Source organism: Venturia canescens, chromosome 3 (genome assembly GCF_019457755.1).
Source record: "Venturia canescens isolate UGA chromosome 3, ASM1945775v1, whole genome shotgun sequence".
NCBI classification, from domain to species: Eukaryota; Metazoa; Arthropoda; class Insecta; order Hymenoptera; family Ichneumonidae; genus Venturia; species Venturia canescens.
Genome location: NC_057423.1, coordinates 15,219,421 through 15,242,137, shown reverse-complemented (window position 1 = coordinate 15,242,137; position 22,717 = coordinate 15,219,421). Strand labels below are relative to the sequence as shown.

General features: G+C 35.5%; 1 protein-coding gene and 1 long non-coding RNA gene across 4 annotated transcripts in view; one reads left to right on the top strand and one right to left on the bottom strand.

Moving 5' to 3' along the window:
- Nucleotides 1-22,717, top strand: part of fus (fusilli) — a 63,425-nt gene that overhangs the window by 23,994 nt on the left and 16,714 nt on the right. For all 3 annotated transcript variants that reach the window (XM_043414941.1, XM_043414940.1, XM_043414939.1), the window contains exons 3-6: nt 7,661-7,889; nt 20,079-20,168; nt 22,256-22,310; nt 22,413-22,523. In XM_043414941.1, the coding sequence (XP_043270876.1) occupies nt 7,661-7,889; nt 20,079-20,168; nt 22,256-22,310; nt 22,413-22,523 (485 nt within the window). The remainder of the gene's footprint in view (nt 1-7,660; nt 7,890-20,078; nt 20,169-22,255; nt 22,311-22,412; nt 22,524-22,717) is intronic.
- On the bottom strand, nt 13,309-13,577 carry LOC122408257 (uncharacterized). The gene is made up of 3 exons (XR_006260419.1): nt 13,558-13,577; nt 13,455-13,471; nt 13,309-13,372 (listed from the first exon to the last, which is right to left on the bottom strand). It is a non-coding gene; the product is annotated as an uncharacterized lncRNA (long non-coding RNA).

Sequence of the window (22,717 nt, the reverse complement as noted above, 5' to 3'; positions counted from 1 at the left end):
GTCACAGAATCGTATTAACCGGTAATGTGACAGACTTTTCTAGTTTTCGTGCCAATACACTGGTACCAGCCGATTATCAACCAAATTACAACGATAATTCATTGTCAGAGCTCTTCAAGGCTGCTGACTCCATTCTTAAATTCTCATTTTGCATCAAAGTTCCTTAAAAATGATGATTTATACGAGGCTTTTGCGAGGCCGACCTCGCGTTGAGTCTCATCAACCAATTCCCGTCAAAATTGGTCGACGTTTGAGAAAGTGTCGTTCAAATTCTAACGTATCCCCAATGCGATATTTTTTTTCCAACACCTGCGATCCGATACCGAGATTAAGGAAGTCGAGGCATTAGAATGAAAATGATGTCATCGCTTTTAAACCGATTGCATCTTATAAAGTGAAGTGTAAAAAAAAATCAGTTCAATTTTCAGACAGTTTAGGAGCGTCGTTGCTGAGAAAAATCAATAACAATTTGGGCCAAATAACATGTAATCTTATGGAAGTCAAGACACATTCAGTGATATCTCCGTTAAAAATGATGCTAAAAATATGAAATTTTTTGGGCAACATGAGCAAGGCTTGCCGAATAATGTCAATTTTTTTCAGATTTATTAGGAGATTTGCTGAGATTATATTAATAATAATCTGTTTCCCGTGCAGTTTTTTGAGGCTAGGATCGTCACCGTTCGTGCCTTCGACTAAGCTTTCACCAGTTTTTCGTCTTTTTTTCTCCAACTTTTCTTAGTGTATGCAACATTGCCAAACTGTAAATTGGCCTAACTTTTGAAAGGTACAGGTCATAACTTTTGGGTAAAAAAATGACTGTACAGCTTCAACTTCCTTAACCGGTTGAGGAGATCGAATTTAAACCGATTTCCGACACCGCACAAAAAAATGGAATCAGACTGAATGAACTTCGCGAATAAAGTCTTCGACGATGCTGAAGTTTGCGACGTTGAAGTCCAACGAACTTAACGAAAAAAACATTTGTAATTCACCAATTTTTTCTTTCACGAAGTCATTGGTGTAGATTGAAAAACTAAAAATTGCAAATTCGGTAGGGAATTAAATTGTAGAATTATTGAAATTCTTAGAGTTTTTTTACATCATTTCGTTGGACTCCAATGTTGCAAACTTTACCATCGTAGTCTTCGGTGCTTATGGAGCAAGATAAAGTAATCCAGATTTCGTATGTCTTTTGCCAACTGAGTTGCTTTAGAAAATTCCGACATGTACTTTCGTACTTTCAATCTCTAATCGTACGAGAAAAACGATCATCCAACGGAATTTGCTCCACGAATGAAGTCGAATATAAATTTCGGTAAATATGCAGAAGTGAGCTGCTTTTCTCAAAAATGGTGATAACATTTTTTTATCGTCTGGACGGTTTTAATCGGTAACCACGCTGACGATATCCCGTCGGGGAAGGCTCAAGTTTTTAAATTAATTCCCGGAGTCTCTACATTTTTTTTGCCCTCAAATTGCTTCCGAAATTCTTAATAAATGTACTCTCGTCATCGCAATCATAAATTTCGCAAGAATGAGGTTCCATTTTTTTCCAAGCTATTGAGTCGCATTACCACGGTCCTCATCTGATTGTGATTGTGAAATTGGCGTGTATGAAGTTTCAGAGTACTACGCAATACTTAGTCGTCCTTAATGTTTCACAAGGCTAAACTGTACAAGCAAAACTTAAATTAACTTGCTTTATATTTTTCATTAAAATCTTCGGATTTTCATCGACGATTTCGTGACCATGACAGACGGAAAAATCTCTCGGTTTTCGTCTATTTTAGATGTTCAATTTCGGGTCAATTACGCATCACTTTCGAACCTTTCGATTATACTTGTCATTTTTTGTTTTTTTTTGACTGATTCCCTCTGGACATATTCCTTGAAATATGATGATATATTAAAGTTTCTTTACATAATGTTGGCTTTTCAACGACGCTGAAGTTTTCGACGTTGGAGTCGAACGAAATGAACGAAAAAAACTTTTGTAATTTACCAATTTTTTATTTCACGAAATCATTAGTTGAAAAACTATGGATACCACTATCACAATTTAAATTAATGGAGGGTGTCTGTTTCGCGTAAAAAGAAATGTAAATTTGGATACACTGCTTCTGTATATCTGCAAGTTTAAATTCAAGTACAGAAATATTACAATTTAAATTATTCGTAAGTTTGACTCGACAACACTAGTGAATTAGTGCACGTTCAATAGTTAGATAATTTGCTTGTACTCCAACGTTGCAAACTTCAGCGTCATGTTTTTAACCCTGCACCGAAATAAATGCTTCGTGAAATAAAAAATTGATGAATTACAAATGTTTTTTTCGTTCATTTCGTTGGACTCCAACGTTGCAAATTTCAGCGTAGTGATGTTTCTTTTCATTTTTTTCCTCTTCAAAATAAAGCGGCTCATTTACACATAAATTGAAAATTGAAAATCGATATTATTGAGAGTGTGTATTATTTGAAAAATCCCGGATTCCCGGAAAGGATCCAAAACAAGTTTGGACTGTATTTTTTTTTTTATTTGCCCAGTCAACGTGTGCACTTTTCAATATTCCACGTATGAATTAAGTCATAAAGAAGAAGTCATAAAATAGAAGAAAAGAAGGAATCATAAGCAAAGCCTTTTTTGCGATATTTTTCTACATTTGTTTTTTTCTTAATGCTCGACCCCAATTCGAAACCATTTTCCTCCATTTCGTGCAAACGCAACCGGCGGAGTAATTTTTCAAAAACCTTCGTTGCAACGATAACCGTTTTCTTTACATAAAATCCGTGCAATAAAACGTTGAAACTAGATTCATGGTTGCTTCGAAAAAAAATTGAAAATAACTCGGTCACACGAAATACAGCTAAAAATGTAATTGTTAATCCTCGTACGAATTGATGTTCTTCAGGATGGACGAAACTTCTTCGTGAAAAAAGGCTTTTGAATTATTCTGATTATTCGCTGTATACGTTGCTTATCTCGTCCATTATGCATTTTTCGAAAGCAGCTACGCGCACGAGTTGCGCAACGCGAGAGACTTTTTTCTGAAATATCGTTGCTGAATATTGCGCATGTAAAAAATCTACAGATATATATTTGCATTCGTGTACGTTTATTGTATGCATATGTATACAGAAGCGGAGTGACGCGTGTAGGAAAATAGACAGTTCGAGTCGTACTCGCATATCAACTTTGTCTTGGCTATGATCTCCGCGAAGTGCGGCAACTCACGCTAATGCCAGGTTTCGCGTATGATCGTCATTCGCAAAAGTGTTACGTCACGGGGACCTTCGCCGCAGCGTTGTCAAAGCAATGAGAAATATTAACAAAAGTTGGCAACAATTGTGACGAAAAAACATGGCTAGACGGGAGCAAACGAGTGCGGGAAAGCCGCCGGAGGGGAAAGGAAGTCGAATATGAAATTCGTGTCCTGCTGCGGCCTGCGCGCCACTATCTTAATGCCACGAGTCTTTCCCTCCTTGTAACATCGTAATTAATATTGCGACAGTGAAATTGAGACACTCGAACAATTCTCGTTAATATGCACCTTCTAACCACCGTGAAATCATCTGGTCGCGGATATTCGACTTACAAACTCACTTTACGTTGAGCTCAATCGTTTTTATTACTCTGCGAAATTTCATTTTTCAAGCTCTTGCATTTGACGAATTTGACAACCGTTATCTATATGGTTTCTTCTAGAAAACCTCAAAGGTTCCATTTTCTTAGTCTTTATTTTGTAGAAACGAACAATTGAGTGGTCATTCGAAAAACCCTAATACGTAATCGTTGCGAAACTAGCGAGTCATGGAACTTCGGGTTGCTATCGAAGCAAAAAAATCGAGCCAAACCATTTTTACTTTTCTGTGGTTTTTTTAATTCATTGGCCTCTTGCTGAAAACGAAAAAAAAATCCTATTTTGTCGGAGATTTCTTTTCGTATTTTTTTTTTTTTTTTTTTATTTGCCACGTTTTTACAACGATCTTCGTTCGAAACTCCGTTCAGAACGGTTCCAACACGATCGATTTGAACCGATCCCATTGAGTTTTTTGTGCAATTGAAAATTGGTGATACAGTTGTGAAAAACACTACAACGAAGCAAGAATGTAGATTTGAGGGAATACATCGAAGTCGAGTATTAAAAATATGATAGAAACAATCCCTTCCGTGAAAGACAAAAATTTGTTGGACATTCATTTGGAGTTGGAAAAGTTGACGAGGTTCTCCGGCGGCTTAAGGAAGATCGTGCGTTACTTGTGATTCAAAAAAGCAACTGAACTTTTTTGCTCTTCTCATGATCAAAGTAACCATTAAAATTCATTTTCGCAGTTATTAAAATTATGTGTAACTTATTTGTTGAGATTGATAAATTTTTAATACAATGATACCGGTTAAAATACTTTCGTAGTTAAATCGTTAAGCAAAATGTGACAATAAACATTTTCTATTTATATGCGTGTGCAAATCTATATTTTAAACCAGCTGGCTCATGGCATTTAGCCCAGTCGGGTTAGTTAAATACAAGACCGAACCCGGAAAAAATTGACGTCTGCAATTTTATTGCTCTAACCTTTAAGGGAGGTCACTGGTAGTCTAAATTCAAAATGGCGACCAATTTAAGGGCAAATTGTTTCTGCTCGATATCTCGGTCATTTTCAACTTTTCGATAAAAGTGGTAAAGACTTTACAATTTTTTACAATTTTTATCGTGCGATTCATATTTTTCGAATTAAGGTGGAAAAATGTGGTAACGTATAATTATCAAGTTATTTCGTTTATTATTAATACATAAGTGTACAGGAAAAAAAGTATAGAGTTTTTAATTTTCTACAAGTTCGATCTCTACGACAAACTTTTCCGCAACAAACTTGCAAGCGATAAAACGTTGATTAGGTTTATCGGGGATACCATGTAAAAAAAACGCGTCTGGAACCCCACACCTTTGATAGGGATCGAAATTGTAGGAAATTTAATTCTATACAACTTTGTTCCCGTATACTTATAGATCCTAAAATTAATCATAAACGAGATCAGTCGATAATTATACTTTATCACGTTTTTCCACCTCAATTGGAAAAATATGGATCGCACGGTAAAAATTGTAAAAAGTAATTCATAGAGAATCAAATTTACAATGATTAAGTCCTTACCATTATTGTCGAATAGTTGAAAATTACCGAGATATCAAGCAAAAACAATTTATCCTTAAATTTGAAATGGCGGCTAACGCAACAGCGGAAATTGGTCGCCATTTTGAATTTAGACTACCAGTGACCTCTTTTAAGGATATATTGCACAGGCGATACAATGTTGCCATGCTAAACCATGCTAAAAACATAAAAAAATTCAAAATGATCAGAATTTTATAAAATTTGGTGAACATATTCTTTAGTGCCAAATTTGACAATACAAATTTTTTAAGATTTTTCTTCTGTACAGTTATCGAGTAATTGATCACTAAAGTTCACGTGTATAAGCATAGCGTTTCCATATATATAGGTATACATTCCAGGCATAAGAAATCTGCTTTAATGCGTAATTACTCGATAACTAAACAGAAGAAAATTTTGAAAAAAATTGTGTTTTCGCACTTGATGTTGAAGAACATTATCACCAAATTTGATCAATTTCTAATTATTTCGACTTTTGTATCATTCACCCTTAAAGGTTAGAGCAATAAAATTCCAGACGTCAATTTATTCCGGGTTATATGCTAATCCGACTGGGCTAATTGTCAAATGTTTCATCGTTTGTGTCGATATTTTCGCACTTGATGTTGAAGAACATTATCACCAAATTTGATCAATTTCTAATTATTTCGACTTTTGTATCATTCACCCTTAAAGGTTAGAGCAATAAAATTCCAGACGTCAATTTATTCCGGGTTATATGCTAATCCGACTGGGCTAATTGTCAAATGTTTCATCGTTTGTGTCGATATTACTCGTTGACCTCAAATAAGTGTTTTTCTTTTTCCATTCCCAAGACATTTTCACCGGTAACAAGAGTTTCTCAAGACACCATTGATATCTAAAAACATTATATTTTCTTATTCTCGTTTTTGACTCTTTAAAGTTGAGAGGATCCTATTTCGTTAAATCCAAATAGTCATGACGACGCTGAAGTTTGCAACGTTGGAGTCCAACGAAATGATAAAAAAAACTCTCCTAAATTCTAGTAATTCTCCAATTTCGTTCCCTGTCGAATTTGCAATTCTTAGTTCTTCAAGCTGCACCGATACTTCGTGAAATAAAAAATTGGTGAATTACGAATGTTTTTTTCGTTCATTTCATTGGACTCCAACGTTACAAATTTCAGCGTCGTAAAGGAAGTGCACAGGAAGTGTGCCTGCGACCCTTCAAAAGCTGTGATTTTCGTTAATTGTTTTCTCGACAAGTAGACGAAAGATTCTATAATAATTCCGGGAATAGATGCACAGCATATTTCCAAATTTCAACTCTTAAAGTTGGAATTTTCGATTTCCATTAGATTCGCGTGAACTTCTTGCTCCGAAACGTCATCGAAGAAGCATCTTCTATATAACAAAGAAGAATTATTTAGTTCAAGTGTTTCATAAGCTCTTATATGTGTCTCCACGGATTAGTTGTATCGTGAATGTGTCCACATTCACGGGCTTTGAAAATGAGAATGAGTTCGTTGTATAAATGGTCGACGAAAAAGTAATGCGGGTAGCAAGGTGCATCGACATCGATGGATATTCGATGTTGAAAAAAGCGACGTGTAATGTTGCAATGGGGGTCGTTATCCTTTCGTTTTTTTGCTGACACGAAGGGACGTCGCCCTCATCCGTGTCGACAAACATAGATTTGTATTTATACACGTAAATTAAGCGTCAACAAATTCTCCTCAAACGTCTGTCTCCAACAGTAACGTTCGCTTTTTTACATTACAAAATTGTTTGATTCCATTGAGCACGACAACGAGAACAAAAATATTTGAGTATTTCTTCTAGATTATGGAATCAAAAACTCTTTCAGTTATAACGAAATAAATTTTTGTACGTTCTTTGTATTCGGACGCAATTAACCCTCTCGGACCGTATGTTGCTTCTACGCAACAAGCGCTTCCAGGCCCAATAAAACTGCATCGGTCAGTAAGGTCGGGGTTCTAACTGCCTATTTCCATCAAGCAAGGTTAGATTGCACCTTAGATACTCCTAAACCAAGAGATAAACTGCTTTACCTCATCGAAATATCAATATGAAGTCGGCGTTTCATGTTGAGTTGGCGTTGTGTGAGAAGGTGCTTTAGTTATCGCAAAAGAAAAGTGGGTATAAATTTTTTTTTCGTACTCCAAACGTTATTTCCTTTCAAAGGGAAGCTAATATGATGTATTTAAGGTATTCGGTGCTAGATTCATTCGTAAATTTTCCTGATTTTGCTCCCCAAGGACCTGGTGCTGCGCGCAGCGAACATTCAAACATTCATATTTCCCAACAAAAAAACCGAAATGTCACAATGGATTCGGAAACTAGAAAGTATTTTGAGATAAAATCATGAAAGGAATCATTTTCCGTCAACGCGAAATAGGTCTCGGTCTGAGAGGGTTAATATTTATTTTAGTTGAGCATTTCAGAAATTCGGAATTTTCTTTTATTATTAAATGTTGAGTGGATTTTCTTTTTTTTTTTTACAGTTCGAAACATGGTGGTCGACGCTAACGTGCGTTTCCGCGGGAAGTTCACCTCGATTCGTCGTCGATGGCCAAGCCCCCTTGAGACAGTGTCTACATCCCGAAAGTTTCAACAAATACCTCGATCTTCCTGATCACTATTCGACGTTTCACGATCTTAGAAAGGAATTCACGACTTGTTACTCCTCGCAAGAAGAATTGTCGAGTCTCAGCGTTTGTGAAATGATTGAATGTATCCTTTTTTATTACTTTATCATTTTTATGTTCTTTAATACACAAAAGCACGATTTACTTTTGTGACTGACTCTCGAAATAAGATTTTTTGACGATTACTCCATTTTCAGGGAATTCGAGAAGTACCGACGATTTTTTTTCAGCAATAGCCCTAAAGACAACAGATGAAAAATTCCAGTTTTTAATGGGTGGGGTTCAATATGTCGAATAACTGAATTGTAGAACGGTCGATATTTCGAAATTTTAAAAGTTGTGATATCAGTTTGGAGAAAAATAAGTTATTCGAAATTCTTATTCCCGATCGACTATTCAGCAGATTGCGTGTTTAATCAAAAAATCCTTCTTTGAATTCGTATTTACTCGAAAATATATATTTCAATAGTTTTCATTTCGAATGCAATTTTAACAGGACCATCCGAATGTCAAAAGTTCATATTTTCGAATTCAAAATGGAGAGTAATTGTTTTACAGACAGACCAGAATATAGAGTAGCAAAAAATCGAAAGTGAATTTTTCGAGCCTATAAAACTTAGATATGGAGAATAGCGATAGCTTGAAAAAGCGAAAGTCAAAATGGCGATGTTTAAAATTGGAGATCACCGGTCTGAGTTTGACTTTTCGGTGTTTCAGTATTTCAACCTCAGTAAATTTAGTCTTTCGTTATTATATTTTCAAAATTGTGAATTTTCACAGTATCGCTGACTATAGTAATTTATGAATGGAAAAAGTGATAGTTGAATTTTTGAAAAATCGATATTTTAGTCATCGTCCTATGGGCGATTGTTACATTCTATTTTCGATGTAGACGTGCTTCGAACCTTGCAGTTTTTGCTTTATTTATTTTCGGCATTCAAAGCTCTAGTCGAATATATCCGTCTCCACATTATCATTCGAAGTTTATAAACTCGAGATTTTAGCTGTTCGAAATTTTAGTCATTCCAACATTTGATCCCCACCCTTTTGAATTTTCTCCAATTTCTCACTCGTGAATAGGGAAAATCATTGAAGTTGTGTTCAAAGTATTCGGATACTTCGATTTCCAGCATCTAAGGAACGAGAAAAACCGCTAGTCCATTTCCAATCGTAGGGCACCTTGACAACGATCCATAATTCCAAACTCTTATATATTGAAAATAGAAAAAAAAAACATCTTCACCAACGTCACCAGAGTTTCCAATGGTGCTCGCCACGTATTCAAACAATTCGAAGCTTTCACCATGAGAAAACTACTTTCGGCCTAAAATTTCGACGATCCTACATAGCCTTCGATGTTTTTTCGAATACCCTACTGCGTCAGTAGGGTGATTAAGAACTTGGTATTCAGCGATAACGTAGAGTGACTTACGCAATCGTCGGAATGTAAATATTCCTCACGAGTTTCATTTACATATACGAAGATTAGACGAAAGGTTCCGTGCACGCATTCGGCGATTAGAAAGTAATCTTAATAATTTCACAATCAATATTTTCGTAATTTCTCTATTTTTTTAACGTTCAAAAAAAACTATCATTTTGCATAATTTTCGTTGATTTATCAGTTCGTCGGTAGCCCCCCAACTCTTACCGTTGTCTTTCGACTGTCTATTAACAAAAGAAATTCGTCGTGACGGACACAAAGAACGAGATTGATAGTAAAATTCATTTGTGCAACGTACACCGAAAAGGGTATAATTATTCGCAATTACCTTGAGATGGTACCGTAATCGGTATATTCTTTTAAAAAACAGGCCAAAAAGAGCTTTTTTATATTTCAATTGATCGAAAAAGTTTAGTTACTACAAACGTTGTAACGTGGAACCAGTGATGAGGGAACTTTACTTTTGCAAATTTCAAACAGCAACGTTGGCCGTTCAAAGCGCTCAAATGAAGTACAAATTTGGAAAGAGCTAGTGACAAACGTCGAGTATCATTATAAAAATCAAATAGCCATTTGGATATTGACTAATAGATTTTTTTTAAGCAAAATCTGAGTTTTGTGCGATAGAATTTGTAAAGAATTTAGTTCTCATGGAAAAATCCGTAAATTCTCAATGTGAAAAATTGGTTTTTGTCAATTTGTCCACTTGCAAATCTGGCACTAGAGCTCAGGGGTTCTTGATGTTGAGTTGCGAATGCTCTCTTTGCGGTAAAATATTTGATTGGCAACCACTGACGAGCCACGTCTCGTATTACGGTACTGTTATACCTCAGTTGCTACGTTGCAAAAGTGAGAAAAAGAGCGAGAGCGACAGAGAGAGAGAGAGGGAGAGAGAAGGAAAGATTACACGATTCCCATGGAACGGTTCTTCAAAGCTGTTTAGTCGGTAGTCGTAGCCCTTCTCGAGGAGCAACCATCTTTCCGCTTTCCTCTTTCTTTCTTTCTCTCTCTCTCTAAAGATCGTTGCTTCTCTTTTCCCCAATTTTTTATCTTCGTCTTTCGAGATACAAAGTCGATTGCGAATCACTGCACGAATACATACGCCATCTCCTGTTACGCCAGGACACGAGAAAGGTCCGTTTACAGTTTGCCTGACCCACGGTCAAGAAGAAAAGAAATTCTCTATTGCTGTCGATAAAAACTCGGATTCATTGAACAATACGGGATTAAAAGTTTGGAGATTCGCTCGTCTCTTCCAATCCGAGCTCTTGATGATGCTGAAGTTTCCAACGTTGGAGTCCAACGAAATGATCTAAAAAATTGTTCAATAATTCCAGCAATTCTCCAATTTATTTCCTGCCGAATTTATACTTCGTAGTTTTTCAATCTACACAATTATTATGATTCGTGAAATAAAAAACTGATGGATGTATCATTTTGTTTTCATTCATTTCGTTGGATTCCAACATTGGAAGCTTCAGCGTTGTAGCTCTTGTTGTTCCCAATTTTTAACTAATCGTTATTGACAACTCGAGATTTACGTTATCCCGAGCACGCACGACTGGAGTTTCATTGAATTTCACTCAAAGAGACAGAACCGATTTATTATCAATAAAGACAGTAGATAAGCTTCGATCTCACACACAATCAAAAAAAAAAGTATTTATGTTCTATGAATTTGGAATACATAAAAACTGTTCATACGAAATTCTGCATAGATTTGTACAACACAAAAAGATAAATAATGTGGCAACTAATTTTCGTGCAGCTACACGATGAGCAAAGAGTAATTGAGAATCCAGCTAATGGCGAAGCCTAGGAAAGTCGATAACAAACTCATTGACCACGTGGACACTTTGCTCCGTGCATAAATATAACATCGTACGATCCACACACGAGGCAATCTTTTTTTTTTTTGTATTATGATGATTTATAATTCACTAGTAGACGATGAAACGTGTCAACGGCACAATATGTTTCGAATCATATTTGCAGTTATTGTTAGATGTACAAAGCTTTAGAGTCCGATTTGAAAGAAAAGATGCCGATAGGACCGCGCGTGTCGCTGTTCGCGCGCGATCTGTTAGCGTCGCCTCATACGAGGGTTTTGTCAACAGAGAGAAAAAACCGTTGCGTGTTTACAAAGTGTAGTGTTGATATTCATCGTCGCTGCTATCCAGAAAGTATTTTCATCCTAATTCATTTATAAATTCTTCTGGTCTCGTTCAATTGTCCGCTGATTTTTTATGAAATGTTCGCACATAGTTTGAGACAATAATCGAATGCCTCGAGTCTCATTTTGGCCTGGAAAAAATTATTTTCCACATCAACGTTTAATGAGGTAACTCTATCGCCAGGTCTCAGTTCATAAGATTTAAAACAACTTTTGCACGTTGCACATCAACTTTTAATAAAGGGCTGTTTAAAATTTCAGAGTCCTGATTTCGACCTGAATCGACCTGATTTCAGAGAAATTAATTATTAAAATCGGGTGGTTTTCGTGAAGGAATTTCAAAACTGCATACAAAGTTTAGCTTCCAGTTTCTATAAAAGGTTACATTTGTACAGAAATCCAAACTCAAATTTGTATACTTGACACTTGTAGTAATTTAAGGATGTATAAGCACTAGGCTACATTTCAGATGGCACTCTAGTTTTTTTATATATTATAGTCCAAGCTTAAAACTTAATCTCTGCGTGAAATTTCAAGGTCTCTTAAGAGTATGGATCAGTCGACTAACCTCACTTGAAATTTTCGAAATCGAAATTCTTTGACACAGTTTGACCGATTAAAAAAAGGCTCTGTCAGCCTACGCGGGACGATGGCAAAAATCGACTGACAGAACCTTTTTTTAATCGGTCAAACTGTGTCAAAGAATTTCGATTTCGAAATTTGCAGCTATCTCTCTCGCACTCACGGTTGCTACATACCGATTAATCCATCAACTCAAAATTTGATGTATTTTTATATCAGTGTTAATCATAAAATCCGTCTATCGTATACATTAAACCCTGGGGATTTGAACGGTTCGTTAAAAAAAGGAGGACATCTGAATTAAAATTATAAAGTTAAAGACGACAAATGGTCACGAAACCTCAGGATTTCATAATCCCGTGCAGTTGTGGCAACGTCGCACAACCTATAAATGTAAACATTTGTACAATGCTCTATGGAACTTTTTTGAGGTTATGGTAAGCTCTAACCTCAACTGTCAACTGACTACGTCCGATCGATGTTGTCAGGTGTAAACTTTTCACACTGCACTACCACACTGCACTGTGATTTCTTTGAAAAAACATGGTCAAAGACTGTCCATTGACTAGAACGAAACGCTTTTACATCCTTAATACTCCCAAAAAAAGTTGCACTTATCGACATATTTTTTTTTATGGAATATTAAGTTTAATTTGAACTTCCGGTATTGGATTTCCTACAACTCGCTACGATAAAGAGACGTGACAATAAGGCAGCAGCTGAGTGTAGTCCTAACCTCAATTTGACGGATTGACGGAAAAAGAGGCTCAACACTGTCGAGTGGTCGAGTAGAACAAGATGGAGAGGAACGGTGCTGCCAAAACGTAAACTTAGGGATACTACGCGAATCGTTGGACTGACTGTTTTTTTTTATTTTTATAATTCAATACAAACATCCATTTGAAGGATTACGTATGGAAAATTTTAGTTATTAGAAGTAATTTTTTTCTACATGTCAATAATATATTGATTACTACAAGTCTTAAACATTAGCAGTGGTATGACTAGACTGAAGCTATAGTTAACCTTCGTCATTTCACTGTTGCAGTGAGCGATCCGTTCGCTGGATGAATATTTTGCAGACGATGTTGAGTTCTGGATCAACAAAAAATAAGAATTGTTCCGCCAAAATTCTCAATGAAATATGGAATTGTAGAATTTTGCATTGATCGGTAGCTGAATCTGCAAACTCATCGTTTGAATTTTTCTAGGTTAACCAAGTCATGGTGTAGTAAAAACCGACCTTTGATTCATTGAGTTGCTGCATAAAATTTCGCTCAAAGGCATTATGAAAATTTCACACTCATTTGGCTAATGTGAATCAGTTGTTTTACTTCGATGATATTCGGTTTCGTTCTGTATCAAACACCTAAAATAATAACTCCGGACACTGACATTTTTTCATCACAATTCTGTACCGTAGTAAAGCGTCTTTAATCCTCGATTCATACCTGAATTTTATTTTATTCTGAAACGACAATATAACATTTCATTTTATTGAATATTTAATTGCGTAAATTTTGGTAAATTCAATTTCCATTGAGACACAATGACTTTGTACTCCCATGAAATCCACCATCGGAGCCCACGAGGCGCGACTTCGTCAAAATAACCTCAATTATTTAACCTGTTCAAAAAATCACGTAAAAACGTTCTCGAGTCAACGAATCTCTGATCATAACACGTATTATTTTTTTGTAATTTGTGGTCATTCGTCACGTGGCTGATAACGCGTAATGATTCGAAAAAATTACGGTTTTCCGGAATTTGATTGCTTTGTGACTCGTAAAACTGCAACTGAACGCGTACAATCGCACCTTTACGAATTCACCGAAATAATATTCACATCGGTCGAGAGACGTGCCGGGAAAATTTGAACGAATAAAAAGTTTAATGAATCCGCGTGGGCATTTCAGTCAAGCGCGATTGCTTTTGGTGAAGAGAAAAAAAACACTTATACGCAGGACATTTCACACTGCTTTGAGTTGTCCGTATATATCGCGTTTGTATGTATGTATATACATACACAAGAAACTCAAGATTCGAGTCCGCCACAGCTGTAAAAGTATGAAGAGTATTGGGCCCCTGACGCGTCTTTGCATTCGTGTATTACGAGCGCACACGAAGAAACGAGAGCGTCAATGCGCCCTCACGAGTCACACAAGTGTAGCAACGATCCCATACATTCTTAAAAGTGTCGGCTGTCCACAGTCTTAACGACGTCTTTGGTCGTGTCTTGGCTATCCGTTGAGTCAGGGGCACAGTCGACTTTACCACGTTGCAGCGTGTACACATTTTCGTATTCGTTTTCTAAAAAAAAAGTAGAGAAAAATAAAAATTGTGTTTCTGCCGCGAGACACTGCCCGAATTCGTTTTGAATTTTGTGCATTTATTTAGTCTCTCGTTAACAAGCAGTGTTATAAATTCTCTGTATTTTCACTTTTTGCCGAATTTTATTTTGGCGCAGTTCTCTCATTACGGCTCACGTGACTCGATTACAAGTTCAATTGAACGACACTTTTTATGGTGTTCGAGTGTGCGCTTTTTTGTGGTTTTTGTTTTTGTTCTTTTTGTCTCTCAACGAGGCATTCTCTCTTCGTCACAAAACATTGAGGTACGTTTACTCGTGAGATACTTTTATTATTTCTAGTGATTTACTTCTGTGTTGTGGAAAATTTTCGATTAGAGGTAGTAACTGCGGATTTGAAGGACTGGAAAGTAATTTAGCGACGCGATCGGTGGTGAAAATCCATTTCAATGCTATCGAAAAATTCGTGTTTTATACTTCTTCAGCTTTTTTTACAATGCGACTTGAATTAAAAACTTCACAAGGTTCCGTATTCCGAAAAATAATCAATGATGCGTTATCGCCTTGCGATTATCTACGGAGATATGTTTTAATGACGAAATTTCTCAACAATGCAAAATCTCTTCACTCCTTGACTCAAAGGATATTGAATAATGATCAATCGCCCTTGAACAATATTTGTCAATCGTTTTTCGTAATGCCGCACCGGTAGCGTGACCTTGAGAAAAAATCATCCCGGAAGATGGAGGAGAGTAGTTTTTTGTCGCTCATCCTGCTTTCGTCAAGAATGCACAAAGAGATTAAAAAATGTTGCTTTCGTGTTGGAGCGTGCCCAGGCACACCAGTACTTGCATGATTTTACGTATGGGCAGTTCCACGTACGAGTGAAACTTTGTAAAAATTATTTTCATCGCCTTTCGTATGGTTCCTTGTCAAATGGTGGGGAAATTGAAGCGGAATAGGTTACAAGCGTCGTTTAGTTGAAGAAAATTGATTAGTTTTGAAAAATAACGTCGAGTTTTTTTTGTTTCGCCACACGCAGAACGTCCCTTACAGAGTCGTGTGGCAATCCAATCGAAAGAGGGGTTCTGTCGAACAGCAAACACGTGTTTCCGTCCCACAACGAAATGAGCCCGCGGGTCGTGGTACACAAATATATATGCATATGTAGCGTGACTTTCGGCTCGTCCGAAAGGTCGTTCAAACACAGTCCGAGCATTGTCGGTTAAAATCTGCAGCGATCGGTCAGTTGGGCGCATCTTATCTTTGTTTTCATCTCTTCATTCCCAGTATTTACAAAAATATTAAAACGATTGAAAATATTAATGTTATTCAGGGGGCATTTTCTTTGAACCTGTAACTATTCCGATAACCATTTTCAATCGCGATCTGCCGATGCTCGGAGCAACTTAACGATGTATGATACAAAAGTCTAAATAATTAGAAATTGATCAAATTTGGTGATAATGTTCTTCAACATGAAGTGCGAAAACACTATTTTTTTCAAAATTTTCTTCTGCTTGGTTATCGAGTAATTACGCATTAAAGCAGATTTCTTATGCTCGGAATGTATACCTATACACATGGAAACGCTATGCTTATACACGTGAACTTTAGTGATCAGTTACTCGATAACTGTACAGAAGAAAAATCTTAAAAAATTTGTATTGTCAAATTTGGCACTAAAGAATATGTTCACCAAATTTTATTAAATTCTTATCATTTTGAAATTTTTTATGTTTTTAGCATGGTTTAGCATGGCAACATTGTAAGCCTGTACCAAATATCCTTAAGGATATTTACTAAACTATGCTAAAAACATAAAAAATATCAAAATGATCAGAATTTTATAAAATTTGACGAACATATTCTTTAGTGCTAAATTTGACAATACAAATTTTTTTAGATATTTCTTCTGTAAAGTTATCGAGTAACTGATCACTAAAGTTCACGCATATAAGCATAGCGTTTCCATATGTATAGGTATACATTCCGGGCATAAGAAATCTGCTTTAATGGGTAATTACTCGATAACTAAGTAGAAGAAAATTTTGAAAAAAATTGTGTTTTCGCACTTGATGTTGAAGAACATTATCACCAAATTTGATCAATTTATAATTATTTAGACTCTTGTACCATACATCCTTAAATTTTTACTCGATCAACATGCTCGATGAAAATATCAAGGAAATGTCGCGTGATTTTTTTTTTAACCACAAGTACAAAATTTGCATCGTCAAATGAAGAGTCAAAAACGTAAATCAATGAAATTCATCGGTGCTGATTTTTTGCCGAATATTATCTTGTCTTCATTGCGCCCTTTTCCCATTTCATACTACGACATTTTTCGTGTACGTTAATTTTGAAACTCTCTTCCAATCGTTACGTCTTACTTACGTGCTTAGGAATATCTGATATCAGACGCGAGCTCACGTTCGATACGATTAATAAAACAAAAACCACCTGTTACAGGTGATATCGAATCGATATTGCCTCCGTGGAGGAGCTTGACAAAGAAAAAAAAAAGAGAGGGAACGCACAGAAGAGTTTTTATGCTTTGGTTTGGCCTCTTGCGAGTCTAATAATTCCGAGAAGAAATGAATTATTTCAAATTCAAAAAAAAATAGTTGTTCTGGTTTGTGAAATTTGAAAACATTCGCATAAAAAGACCGAATTGGCATTGGAAACGTGCTGCTTTCAGTTATAAAAAATGTTGAGAACATTATTATCGTTAATGATCCTTATTACAAAATGTTTCGATAAACTTTTTCGTACTAAGCTCGAGAAAATTGAAGAACCGAAATGTAAATAAATGGTACCATCGTCGTTTTCTAATTCTCTCATTGGCCAAATCGTATACGAGTTATTTATTCTTCGCGTCTTATGAAAAAGAAAATATCAAAGTATCATGTCGATTTCATTGGTTATTTCCACCATAAAAAAAGCGCTGGTTGGACCGAGAAAACCTTATCAATTCGTCGTCGGTTTAAAGGTCATCACCGTGAAGATATTGCATCGCGACGGTCCGGCGTTCGTTCTTACGAGTGACGACTTTCAGTACTCTCTCGATCTCTCGCTACACTATTTAAGTTTTGCGTTCGCGTACATTTAGAAATTTTTCAAAAAACCAAGAGGATTCATTTTTGGTGAGTTCTATTAATGAACAAAAAAATTTTTTTCCCAAAATAGCTGCCGATCTGCCCCCAAAAATATGCGATGACTGCTAAAGAAACATTCGTACAACAAACAAAATTGTTTCCTTATTGTAAAAAAAGGTCTCGAAATAAATTGCTAACCGTTTCGAACGAAGCGAATGAATTGTGAAAAATTATTTCCGCTTTATTTTTGTCTCTATTCTGAGAGTCAATTTTCTGAAATACTTAAGGAGGGTGGATAGCGACGATACAATGTTGCCATGCTAAACCATGTTAAATACATAAAAAATTTCAAAATGATAAGAATTTTATAAAATTTGGCGAACATATTCTTTAGTGCCAAATTTGACAATACAAATTTTTTAAGATTTTTCTTCTGTACAGTTATCGAGTAATTGATCACTAAAGTTCACGCATATAAGCATAGCGTTTCCATATGTATAGGTATACATTCTGGGCATAAGAACTCTGCTTTAATGGGTAATTACTCGATAACTAAGCAGAAGAAAACTTTGAAAAAAATTGTGTCTTCGCACTTGATGTTGAAGAACATTATCACCAAATTTGATCAATTTCTTATCATTTTGACGAATGTAGCCACCCTCCTTAAATTACCACGCGAGCGAAGCCGCGGATAAGAGCTAGTTTCTCAATAAACTTATGCCGAATTTTTATTAAAAAATATTGAAAATAAACCAACATCTACGATGGTTCGAAACTAGAAGTCGTTTTGAAACGGATCGTCTTCCCTCGATATTCAACGTTCGTATTTTGATTCTTGTTGAGAGTAAAAATAAGTGCGCGTGATAGCAGTGATGAAATGAAAAGCATGGCATCGACTGAGAACGTGTTGTCCGGCTCTCGGAGCATTAGGATTACTATTGTGCGATAACCCGCCGCACTGCATACCGACGTTCGTTATTATTATTCACATAACAAACGTCCATAAAAGCCCATAATTATTGGATTCTGAAATAGATACGACTCTACTTTATTCTGCATGATATATTTTCTATTAAAAATCGAATCATGTGCGTTCTGGTCAAATATTTTCATTACTAAATTCGTCAGGCTTATGAATATATGATGAGAAAATTCATCAAGTTCTCACAGAATGACTTAACGATGAAATAAAAATATTGTTTAACAATTATTGTCATTTTGACATTTGTCTTGATTTCTGGCAGTCTCTTTCCGAGAACTCCGATCCATTAAGACAAAGAAATTAACTCATCGAGGCCTTCGTTGTTGTGAGGTAAAGTTTATCTGACAGAGTAAATTTCGATAAATAAAAACGAATTATCATCGTGTGTATACACTTTTATTTGTGTACACTTCATTTTCTCAATCTACTATGCACATATTTGTATAGCAGCGTATGAGGAAAATGATAAAAATAAGGAATTTCACTGATCCACGCAAAACGAACTCTTCGCGCTAACATGAATACTGGGGTGGTCCAAAAAAACATTTTTTATTTTTTTTTCCGGTCTCAAAAGTTTCTAGGAGGTATAACAAAAATTCTCCTGCAAGGGCAGCTCCATATTTCGATTCTACGAGACGCTCAACGGATTTTCGTTTCTCCATAAAAATAACATGCAAAAAATTTTTTTCCCGTTTTCTTCGAATAAAACTATTGAAAAATTGTTCGCACAATTCCAATCGACATGTTTTTGTAGGAAATTAAATTCTCCACAAAAAAGCTCTGATGTGATTTTGTCGTAAACTTTGAATACGAGCAACTAAATTTAAATCTAAGCATATAATTCACGAACGCATATTTCACTGGGCCTTATTATATAATTTATATATTGCTTTTATCCTGCAAATAATTACCTAGTGCGCAAAAAAGAAAAGCGGTGTAGCTCGAAGATTGTAAGGTTCAGGATAACATTTTAAGAGAGAAGAAAGTGGCAATTTATGATTTTAAATTCACTAACATTTTTGGAAATTATTTTTTTTATTCAACAAGAAAATATGAAAAAATAGTATATTGTGTACCAAGGAGCTAAAATCTTACTTTTTAACTCTAAGCGCGATGTTGTTAGGACGAGTCGTAGCGGAGCTCGCGCGAGGCAAAGACTAGTAAAAAAAGACGGAAAAAATTTTTTTTTACCTGTTATTTATATGGAACAACGAAAATCTGTCGCGTCTCGTAAAATCAAAATATGGGGCTGCCCTTGGAGGAGAATTTTTGTTACATCTCCTAGAAACATTTGAGATGAGAAGAAAAAACTTTTTTTGGACTACCCTAATGAATATACCAGATTCCTGACGAAAAATATGACGCTGAAGTTTGCAACGTTGGAGTCCAACGAAATGATCTAAAAAAACTCTCCAATAATTCCAGTAAATCTCCAATTTTGTTTTCTGCCGAATTTGCAATTCGTTATTTTTCAACCCACATCAATGATTCGTGAAATAAAAAAATAATGATTAATTGTAAATCTTTTTGAAAAATTGAGATACGAATACACAGATTAGTAAACATTCGAATTTCCGAGCATTTCAATGCTTTCTTTATAAATAATTTAACACATACGTTTACATGCATTTGAATATTTTTTCGTATCCATATTGCTCTATGAATCCTTAATCAAAATAATAAATAGACTTTGGCTTATCGCCTGACACTGAGAACGTATTTCACATTAAGGAGATTCAGGACATGGTCAACGTTATACAGAGGATGATCAAGGATGGTGAGGCTAATATTTGTTGTTAATACTGCTGTTGAATAGTCACTTGATGCGTATTCGAAGTACGTGGTCTAAAAAAATTCAAGGAATATTGCGATATCGAAAAAAATCAAAGAATTTGGGGCTCCGATGTGTCAATGAATTGTAAAAAGTTCGAAGGTAAGAAATGAGCTCGGTGTACCGAATGTCAAAAGAAAATTGTGAAATAGAGCTTTACGAGCCTCTGGACTTGGACTGTGAAATATTACGAGGGAGAACGGCCACGCTGCACTTCTTATCACAGTGGTGACCAACTTAGACCTCGCGGCGTTTCTTTCTATTGAGATATCGATTTAAAATTGTTTCAACTATTTCTCAGCGTCGGAAGATCATTATTTGAAATTAGAGAATAATCAGTGGACGCTCAAAGTGAACAAGTTGCTGGGAGAGTCGTAACTCCATTAATTTTCTTTATACGGACCTTTTTCACTCGTGGATTAAGTTTGTTTTTGATTCATTATGCAGAGATTATTTTTATTCTTCGAGTTCTCTCGTTCACTGTAATCATTTCAATTTCCTCATTGCCATTCGATAACATAAAACAATGAAAATTTAAGAATTATCATAAATTCAGATGTAAACTCGTTGTGCAATTTTTAAATATTTCGTAATTTTTTATCTCTGTTTTTTATCCACTTCAAAAAGGAATCTTCCGCATCGTACCTCCTTTCATACACCTTGTGTACGAAATTGTTTCAACAACAATTGCGAGTTTGAGTCATCACATAAAAATCATAAATTATGAAGCTTTTGATACGTCGCCAATTATTGCGAGCGTTTCGAATTATTTCATATGAAAATTTACGTTTTTTCGACCAGAGTAAACGGAGAATTTTCGATACTGTTTTAACGTTAGATATAAATCGGTCAATTTTAATCGTTTTCTTATTATTTTTTATTGCATTCGATTTTATGTCGTGATCTTTTTCGAGAAAAAATAATAATAATTCCAAGTACATTCGATAACGCGTTTGATAAGCTGTGAACCATCGTAGACTGCCTTTTTCTATTGGATTTCAAAATGATTATTAAACGACCTTCGGGATCTTGAGCGAGAAAAATCGATCGAACGTGCACCATAATCTTATGCAGCAGTTCAATTGTACATGTATGTGTGTACGTGCATGAATTCTCTTGCGAAAGTGACAACAATTTTTTGTACCACCGCGCTCATTGGCAGTTCTCGAATCGAATACTTGTATTTTTTTTTTTTTTTTTACTTTTTCGCAATTGCACGTCATCAGCATTTTTATGGTCGAATTTTATACATCGAAAACCTCTCACAACTTCTATTGATGAAGTTTCATTGAATTCAGGAATAAAGATTTTTCTGGAATTGAGAATATCGTTTGACTGCATTTGAATTTCTTCATCGGGAACATCAAATTCGATCGATTTTTCTTCTAAAGACACCCCCCCTCGGAGTATCACGATTTGTGAAAATAATTTTTCAAATTTCTTTTCGTTTGTCGAATACATTTCATTCTAAAATCCATGTCCGCATATTTTCATTATTCAATCAACCATGCACTCAAACTTTCACGTGGAATATTGGAATTATTGATGTTTATGATTTTTTAATTCTTATTAAAAAAAAATTTTATTCCATTTTTGGAATTCTCGTGATTTTATTTTTCATAACGAAATACAATGATTCCCATTTTTACATTGGTGGATAAAAACACGAGTTACGAAAAAGTAGCTCGAAAGATGACGAGAGCGAAGCATTTTTGTGGACTCGGCAAATTCAATGGTATTTTGCTTATTGAATGTTTTCGAACCCATGCTCGAATGAGCAACGAAAATTACGCTCGTGAACATATAAGCTATTCATTCGTAATGCGTCCGGATAATACTTTCTATTTCTCATTTTTTTTTTTTTTTTTTTTTTTCATTTTGACGAAACGGGAGACAGGATGAAAGTATAAAATTACATCGAAACGTTTGCGAATTGCGTTTAGTGCGGCATTCTTTCAGTTGTAGCTTAAAAAATTCCCACGATTTTCGCAATACCGTCGTTCTGGTTTTCACTGAGAATATATTTGTTTCAGGACACGTTTTTCAGACACCAGAAGTGATAAATCTTGTCTTAGAACCCGGCATATGGTAAGTGACAATTTTATTCTCAGTTTATAATTAGTTGAAGAATTAATGGAGAGTACGAATATTGACTTAATTCACAAAAAATTTTGTTATTTCGAAAAACAGCTCAAAGGATGAGGAAGTAGACAACAATTGTGTGGTCAGAGCACGAGGACTCCCTTGGCAGTCGTCCGATCAGGACACGGCCAAGTTCTTCCGAGGACTGAATGTTGCCAAGTAAGGAAAAAATATTTTTCGTTCATATTTTTGTTACATTCCGAAATAATGAAAGTTTACGTAAAAAAAATGTTCTGATACTTATCAACGTCGATATGCAAGCTACTAGGATTCATATGAATAATAAGGTAAAGCAAACATTTATTCTCTAAATATTAAATGTGTATGGACGTTTTCGAAAAATTTGTTATTCA